We start from the raw sequence: 8,479 nt of genomic DNA on the forward strand, positions 1-8,479 counted from the left end.
AGGCTAGAGTGCGATGGCGCGATCTCTGCTCACCGCAACCTCCGCCTCCTGGGTTCAGGCAATTCTCCTGCCTCAGCCTCCTGAGTAGCTGGGATTACAGGCACGTGCCGCCATGCCCAGCTAATTTTTTGTATTTAGTAGAGACGGGGTTTCACCATGTTGACCAGGATGGTCCCAATCTCTTGACCTTGTGATCCACCCACCTCGGCCTCCCAAAGTGCTGGGATTACAGGTGTGAGCCACCACGCCCGGCCCGAGACCCCCATTTCTACAAAAAAATTTTAAAAATTAGCTGCGTGTGGTGGTGAGCAACTGTGATCCCAGCTACTTGGCAGGCTCAGGTGGGAGGATTGCCTGAGCCTGGGTGGTCGAGGCAGCAGTGAGCCGTGATCACACTACTGCACTCCAGCCTGGGCAACAGAGCAAGACCCAGTCTAAAAAACAACAACAACAAAAAAAACAGAAATTCATCCAATTCTAAGATCACAAATATATTCAATAAGCAATAAAAGGGGAATGAAACTACAAATTCTAACGGAGACTTTTCATAAATCTGAAAGATAGGGTGGTTGTTTCTGCCTGGGACCTCCTAGAGAAAGCAACATTTGAACTGAGTCTGGAAGGATTAGTTTTGAGTTGGCCAGGCAAATGGAGATGGGGGTGGGAAGGGAAAAGCCAGCCACATACACAAATGTGGCAAGAAGCAATGAGACAGCATGATGGATTTTGGGCACAGTTGTTTGGAATGGCTGTGATACAGGCCATAGGTGGGAAGTACTGAGAGATGAACCTGGAAAGGTAGGATAGGATAAGGTCCAAGGTTCTGAATGCCAGGCTGAGGATCCCAAGTTCAATCCCAAAGGCCTTCAGCTCACTGGAGTCAAAGAGTAATACGGTCAGATTTGTTGGAAAGATTTCAGGGCTGGTGTGAAGACTACACTAGAGGAGACGGGGGGACCAGGAGGGCAGCTGGGGCTATGGTACAAGGGACAGATGAGACCTCAGCTGGTTGAGAGCTTCAGTGAGGCAGGCGGGCATTTGAGATCTCTTTCTATCAGGGGCCCTGCATCCATCTCCCATGTCTTCTGCAACAGCCATCTCCCCTCATAGGTCAGATCCTGATGCGGCTGGTGGAGGAGAAGGCCCCTGCTTGTGTGCTGGAATTGGGAACCTACTGTGGATACTCTACCCTGCTTATTGCCCGAGCCCTGCCCCCTGGGGGTCGCCTTCTCACTGTGGAGCGGGACCCACGCACGGCAGCAGTGGCTGAAAAACTCATCCGCCTGGCCGGCTTTGATGAGCGAACGGTCAGCCTCCCATCTCCCCAACCAGATCTCTTCTCTGTCACCCCAGGCCTTGCCCTAGCCAGGCATCCCTTGTGAGGGACTCTCATCTAAGGAGAAGGAAGCAGCTCCACTCTGGGGACTGTGATGCTGGATGGTGTGTGAGCTCCTGCTCTCCTGTCCCAAGTCATCTGCACATTATTTTCTGCTGGATGACAAAAGAAACAGCTAAAAGGAAGGTCTCTGGAACCCAGCAAATTTGAGTCCAACTCTTGCTCTGCCTCTTCTTAGCTATGTGACATTGAGCAAAGCATGTATCCTCCAAACCTCAGCTTCTTCACAGGCAGAATGGAAATCACAGTACTGATCCTGACTTCTTGGGGTCTGAGGTCAGAGGAAATGTGAGAACACTCGTGGGGAGCTAAACCAGGACCTGGCATGAAGTAAGCCAGATCTTGGTGGGGTCTCCAGTGAGAGAACAATTCCCCCAGCCCTCACGTCCAGCTCCTCCTACCCCTACAGGTGGAGCTCATCGTGGGCAGCTCAGAGGAGGTGATCCCGTGCTTACGTACCCAGCATCAGCTGAATCGAGCAGACCTGGTGCTCCTGGCACACCGGCCACGATGTTACCTGAGGGACCTGCAACTGCTGGAAGCCCATGCTCTACTGCCAGCAGGTGCCACTGTGCTGGCTGACCATGTGCTCTTCCCTGGTGCACCCCGCTTCTTGCAATATGCTAAGAGCTGTGGCCATTACCGCTGCCGCCTCCACCACACTGGCCTTCCAGACTTCCCTGCTATTAAGGATGGCATAGCTCAGCTCACCTATGCTGGACCAGGCTGAGGTCCAGGCCCAGGGGTACTTACTGATGTCCACTCCCACTCCCATTCCCACCCCCACCCAAGCAAGGACCTCAGAATATCCCCTCCCTTTCCTGTTTGGGCCCTGACACATGCTGAGTTTAGGGCTGGGGAGGCTCTCTTTCCACCTCTGACCCCTTTCAGCCTCTACACTGACCTGAAGTGTCAACTTCTATCAGATTGCTTGGTCTCACTAGGCCCCCTCTTTCCAGAGAGAACCATGGACTGACAGCAAGAAGCCTGAGCTCCCAACCCAGCTCTGTCACTGATTTGCTGAGTGACTCCAAGGGAATCCTTGCCTTGCTCTGAGATGTAATCTTCTCTCTTAGATTTAACACTAAGGAAGTTGGCTGGGAGAGCTCCAAGGGCCTTCTAGCACTTGGCCTCAGAAAGCCTCTCGTCCTCAACCCATGCCATGCTGGGTGGGATCACAGGAAGCGGAAGACAGTGAGTCAGAGGCCCTGCAGGAATAGCTGGATACACACTGGGACAGACGAAATGGTACAGAACCCTGGGCCCAGGGCCAGGAATGCCCTGGCCTTCCCCAACCCAGGCCCACATAGCCAATTAGGTTTGCCTGATACCCCTTGAGTGCCCTTTCCCCAAAGCCCAAGAGAAGATGCTGGACTCCTCTGGGCCCCACCAACAAACAGGGAATAGACATGGGGAAAAATCACTCCTTTGTCTTTATTAAAGAAACTTAGAAAGAAACCAGACCTGGCAACCAAGGGATGAGGTACTGGCCAGGAAGGTGAAGTGGGGCTCAGGCCCTGGGGATTTCAAGTGCAGACTGATGGCCTGGGAGGGGCCAAGGACACCAGATCCTGGCAGCAACTGAGGAGGTACCCAAGGGCACTTTCAGGCACTGGGGCCATCAGCTGGTTCTGTGGGCAGGGGTTGGGGGTTGGGATGCAGGGTAGGTTGGGCTGGCCTGGAATCTCCCTGAGGCCACCCTGCCTTGTCTACCTAGATCATCCACTGGTCCTGATCCTGTTCGTTGCCTTCCATGTCCACCTGGAGAGGAGGCTGGGTGTGGGTGGGGAGGAGCCTCAGCCAGCCTCAGCCCCAGATCCTGCCCCTGGCTGGATCCAGGGTTTCTGTACCCCTTGGCCATCAATCAGGTCAGAAGCAGGGGCCCAGGAACAGAGGCCCTCCCCTATACCCCTTGTCTACCTCATTGACCTCTCCATCATCAGGTGACTCATTGTAGTCATTCATCTCGTCCATGTCCTGCATGTCCTCATCATCCTCTGAGTCTTCTTCACTATCCTCATCGTCTTCATCATCTTCTTCCTCCTCGTCATCATAGTGCTGGTGGACAGATGAAAGCCTGTAAGCCCTACAGGCCTGTGTGAACCAGTTCAAGAATTGACCCACTTGAAGCCTCTCTCTAGGGCCAATGAATGACCCCCACCCCCACTCCCCAACCCTGCCCTCCTTGAATCTAGCAGGCTGGTGCATGTTCTGCAGGACCTTAGTGCTAGGCCCAGTGCCCACCCCTTCTATCTCCCCTTTTCGGCCTTCACCCAGATCTGAGAACCACAACTGCTCTAGGTCAGAGACAGGATATTCAGAATTAGAGCAGACCCGCGATCCACCCTGGGACCCACAAAGGCCCCACCTGCTGGAGCCACTCACCTCTGATGCTGGCTTGCCAATAGGAACCAGGTTGTTGTCTTTCTCTGCGATGCTTTGGAGCTGTGGGCAAAGGCATGGAGGAACAAGGCCAAAGCCCAAGTAGGGCAGGTCAGGGGCATAGGACTGGCCCATTCTACCCAGAAGACCTACACGTGTCGGGGAGAAGCTTCCTCCCAGTTCTTAGGAAGATTCAATCTCTTTCTTGTCATCTGCCATTTATGAACTTGATCCAAATAATTAAACTTTCGGAGCCTTGGTTTTCTCATATAATTATGTTGAGGATGAAGTGAGAGACTTACCAGCCTAGAAAGTGTCATCTACTAGATCCTCAATTAATAGTCAAAATTATTTCCTATGCTTTAGGGAAAAGAGCTTGGGCTGAGTGTGAGCAGCCTGAGCTCTAATCTGGCCCAGAAGTCCCATGGTCCCCCTGTAAATTAGGGTACTACAAGATGAAAACCTTGGCTCCCTGGCTCCCAGACTGATTATTCCCAGCTCAGGGCGAAAGCTCTTCCTGGGCAGATCTCCACAGTAAGGCTCGGTCATGGCCCACTGAAGGGGGTCTCTGTGCTGTGCTAGGTGCTCACTCACCCAGGCCTGATGCTGCTGTTCCTGCTGCTGCAGCTCTGTCTCTTCCACACAGGGTCGATCCAGATTAAACCACAGTGTCTCAGTCACACGAGGGAAGAGTGAGGGGAACAAAGTGGACATGGCTCCTAGACTGAGGGAAAGGGTCAAGTGAATGTGTTTTGTTTTCATTTTTATTTGGTTGTAATTTGATTTAGGGATAGGGTAGAAGATACCAGGGAAGCAGCCCTCCCCACTAGGAATCAGACAGACCTGGGTTTGAGTCCTGGCTCCACCACTTACTAGCTCTTTGACCTTGGCTGAGTCACTTAACCTCTCTGGGCCTCAGTGTCTTCATCTGTAAAATGGGGATAATAACAATTATACCACTCTCAAAAGTTATTCTGATAATTAAGTAAATAATGGATAAAGCTGTTTGCAGGCTGTTCAAGGAGGGAGGGGAATGGGAGTCAAGTGTAGGAATAGAAATCCAGAATGCAGACTGGCATTATGAAATTATACAAAATTAGAGGTAGCAGGGTTCTACTGAAATTATCCCTACCTCTTCTATACACTAAAACCTGCTTTTTTTGCCCCTTTATGATGGTCTATACCACACCTACCCAGTGTCAAAAATTTAGGACACTAACCACCTCTCTAATGAATCACAGCCAAATGTCGGGGTGGGGGGATTGTAAGCATATGCAAGCAGGGTTCAGTAAGACATTCTAGGAGGCATGAATAAGTAGATAAGTAAGTAGATGGAAGACTGAATGGATGAACTAACATATAAGAGTACAATCAGCTTTGTTTGAAGGGCTAAAAGAGCCGACCAGGAGTGCCAGATAATCTGAATTAAACTGAGGACAGGCAAACTGAGGCCCAGCGACAGGCAGAGACTGGCTTTAGGTCACACAGTGAGTCGGGGCTTAGAATTCCCCGGTGAAAGGGATCCAGGCCGGCGTTAGAGATAAGCAGGAGAAAAGAATCGATGCCTGATCCTGCTTTTGTCCTAATTTATCTGACCGATCCAGGGCCAGCCGCTGCCCTTCCCTGCATCTCAGCTTTCCAACCCTCGTAATAGGCACAAGGGCAAACACCCTCTTGTCCAAGAAGTACTGACAGGCCAGAGTTTTTGGCTCCGAAAGCCCAACCCACCGCCGCAAAGCCACCGCCCATTCTTTGCTTATTACGATAATGACCATGCAGTTGACCAACAGAAAGAAAGTAGGGGCGGGACTCAGACAGAAATTTGGCCTTATAGGGTTGCTAAACGCTAAAAAAGCGGGGCCTGTGTAGGACCAATTAGCTGAAAGAAATCCTGGGTGACAGGAAGTGGCACCAATGAATGACGGATCTTGTGTGACGGGGTGGGGCTTAGTCTCGAGGAAGCAGCCAATGAGCTGGAGATCTTTACGGGTTAAGGACTCTGAATATGGAGCTCCAGAAGAGTCGGGTCAAAGGAAATGGGTTTCTCTGGGGTAAGAAGGAATGAAGGGGCAAGGAGACTGCCGCAGCCTTCCTTCTGTACTTACCGCGCGGGGAGGCGACCGCCAGCGGCGACCCGGAAGCGCTTCACCCAGCCTGAGCGGAAGAACCCACCAGAATCCGGGACTCACCAAACGCATGCGTCCTTCGTCTCCTTTTGTTTTTCCCCGCTCCCGCCCACTAAACCGGATGTGACGTTGACATACCTTAGCCTTATTGTTAGGGAAGGAATTGTGCCGCGCCTATCTGCCCCGCCTTGAGTCTCAGCCAATCGGCCTCTCCATCCTGGCCCCGCCCCGACAGCTCGATTTAACCCGTCCCTTTGTTCCCAGACGCCTTTTGCTTGTTAACCCCTTCTGAAGAACTGATAGCAACTTCTTAGTACGAGGGCCGTTTGCCCTACTGCATCCCAGGAAAACTAATCTGTTTCTACCCCAGAATCGCTGGTTGATGTTACGCCCCTCCTGTCTGTGCTCTCTCAGCTTCAGTTTTCCATTTGAGCACATTCATTCTTCTTTAATTTTTGCTCTGAACAAAATATTTGAGTTCAACTATTACTATATTCCAGGCTCTCCTAGAAACTGGGGATAAATCTATGAATATGGTCGCTGCCCTGGAAGACCTCACAGTCGCGGGAAGCCAAACCCTGCAGACTTGCAGTGAACTCACTGTTCTCTTAAGGTTGCCTGTTGAGTTCTCTCTGATACTGGAGATTATGTACAGACTTGAATGACAGCCTCAGGCACAGCATTCTGCTGCTGGGGGAATCAGCTTCCCTCAGGCCTGGGCCAGGATCCCTTAGAGGTCAGCCTTTTCACCTCTCCCATTCCTTTGCTGACGCCTCTGTTCTAGTAACCTCTGACTCAGCTTCCCCTTTAGAAATACTCATGCTTTCTGGCAACAGAGATCCTTCAAACCCAATTCCTATTAAGCTCCATCACTTACCAGCCTCTTCCAGGGCTAGCAGGCATCCACAGTTCCAGTACTATCCTGGCCAGATATGTGGGTTTGGGGAAGTCCTTTTCCTCTTTCTGGACTCAGTTTCTTCATCAACCAGCCTCATAATCTCTCCCCAGCCTACCTCTTATCCTGGGCTGATGTGAAGACTGGATAAGAATTGTTCAAGAGGTCGTGTACTGTGCATACTGAATGTGATTATATTGCCAAGTAGCACTGCTTCTTATAAAATTTTTCATTAAAGAGTAAACTTTACCTCTTGGAAATGACTACCTTTTTCATTCATTCAACAAATACCTATTGAGTGCCTTAGTATATGTCTATCACTATTCTTAGTAGCGGGTATACAGTAGTAAACAAAACAGATCAAAAAAGTTCCTCTTTTCATGCAGCCTTCATTCTGAGAGATGTAAACAATAAAGAACATAGATAATTAAAATATGTAGTTTTAAGATTTTAGTAAATACTGAGGAGAAAAATAAATCTGATAAGTGGAAATAAACTGTTTGCAAGGGAGGTATTTTATTTTAGATTGGGGGGCCACGGAAGTCACTGGGAAGGTGGCTTCTGAGTAAAGGTCTGAAGGAGGAGAGAGCCTTCTGATATTTGGGGAAGAGCATTTCAGGGAGAGAGAATACAAGTGCAGAGGGCCTATAATGGCCTTGAGCATAGTGTCCTATGGCATCTTTTTCTTACAGGATTCCTACCTCAGGCACCATTTGCCCCTGTCCTTCTTGATAACTCTGCCTGCTGGAAATTCCCTAGTAACAGAGTTTCTTTTCAAGGTCATCAGCCAGGATCAGTAAGTCATGACAACTGGTTAGTTGGTGATATTTATTGAGTGCCAGCTGAGCGCCGGACACCTTTCTAGGCCCTGGGGACAAAAGGGAAGTAGAAATAATTCCTGCCCAGGAGAAAAATAGAGTATAGTGAGAACTAAGATAATTAGAGACAATTATAGAGGAGGGTAATAAATGTTAAAATCAATGTAGAGAACATAGAGGACATAGAGAAAGGAGAGATAATTGGGTTCTGGACAAACTAAGTTTAGACTTTTGTTCCAGAAAAGAAAACATTTCAGTGGGCCTTGAGGGATGAGTAGACGTTAAGCCCACTGGTAGATAAGTGGGAAAAGAGTGTGCACAAAGAGGCATATTTCATTCAAGGGCATGTTTGGAGAACATTGAGAATCTAGGTAGAACTAGATGTATGGAATGGAAAGAGATGAGAAAGAATGATAGGGGACCCAGATAGGGAAGGTCTTTGGTGGCCCTATATGGAGTGCGTGGGATAGGGGCCGAACATCTTGGGTCTCACCTTTGTCTTATTGCTGACTTGCTGGGGACCCCAGGTAGATGTCTCCTCATTCACAAGCTTCCACGTTCTCTAACATAATATCTTAACTATGTCACCAGCTCTGATGTAAATCCCTAGAAGGGATTCCCTTAGCTTGGCCCTTTCTGTTCTTAGATTTTTACCTATGCCTTATTTGTGTTTTATACAAACCAGGGCCTAGGAACAGAAAGCAAGGGCAGGATGGGGATTTCTCAATAGAAATCAAGAAATCCTGGCCGGGCGCGGTGGCTCAAGCCTGTAATCCCAGCACTGTGGGAGGCCGAGGCGGGTGGATCACGAGGTCAAGAGATCGAGACCATCCTGGTCAACATGGTGAAACCCCGTCTCTAC

General features: G+C 49.8%; 2 protein-coding genes across 9 annotated transcripts in view; one reads left to right on the forward strand and one right to left on the reverse strand.

Annotated features, from left to right (window-relative positions):
• The window catches only part of LOC108307518 (transmembrane O-methyltransferase), a 5,804-nt gene extending 1,428 nt beyond the window's left edge, over window positions 1-4,376 (forward strand). The window contains exons 2-3 of the mRNA XM_017532892.2: window positions 1,111-1,307; window positions 1,806-4,376. Coding sequence (XP_017388381.1) covers window positions 1,111-1,307; window positions 1,806-2,126 — 518 coding nt within the window. The 3' untranslated portion in view covers window positions 2,127-4,376. The remainder of the gene's footprint in view (window positions 1-1,110; window positions 1,308-1,805) is intronic.
• ANAPC15 (anaphase promoting complex subunit 15) lies at window positions 2,808-6,018 on the reverse strand. 8 transcript variants are annotated; one of them, XM_017532901.2, is made up of 6 exons: window positions 5,884-6,018; window positions 4,622-4,706; window positions 4,373-4,497; window positions 3,782-3,841; window positions 3,317-3,454; window positions 2,808-3,169 (listed from the first exon to the last, which is right to left on the reverse strand). In XM_017532901.2, exons 3-6 carry the CDS (start codon window positions 4,490-4,492, stop codon window positions 3,110-3,112), a joined length of 378 nt encoding a protein of 125 aa, XP_017388390.1. In that variant the 5' UTR covers window positions 4,493-4,497; window positions 4,622-4,706; window positions 5,884-6,018; the 3' UTR covers window positions 2,808-3,109. The 8 variants fall into 8 exon arrangements, with proteins under 8 accessions (XP_017388390.1, XP_017388391.1, XP_017388393.1 ...); XM_017532902.2 differs by having other exon boundaries at window positions 4,373-4,502; XM_017532904.2 differs by having other exon boundaries at window positions 2,808-3,157; window positions 5,884-6,016.
• Between the last annotated feature and the right edge of the window lie 2,461 nt (window positions 6,019-8,479).

Source organism: Cebus imitator, unplaced genomic scaffold (genome assembly GCF_001604975.1).
Source record: "Cebus imitator isolate Cc_AM_T3 unplaced genomic scaffold, Cebus_imitator-1.0 Scaffold79, whole genome shotgun sequence".
Classification (NCBI taxonomy): Eukaryota; Metazoa; Chordata; class Mammalia; order Primates; family Cebidae; genus Cebus; species Cebus imitator.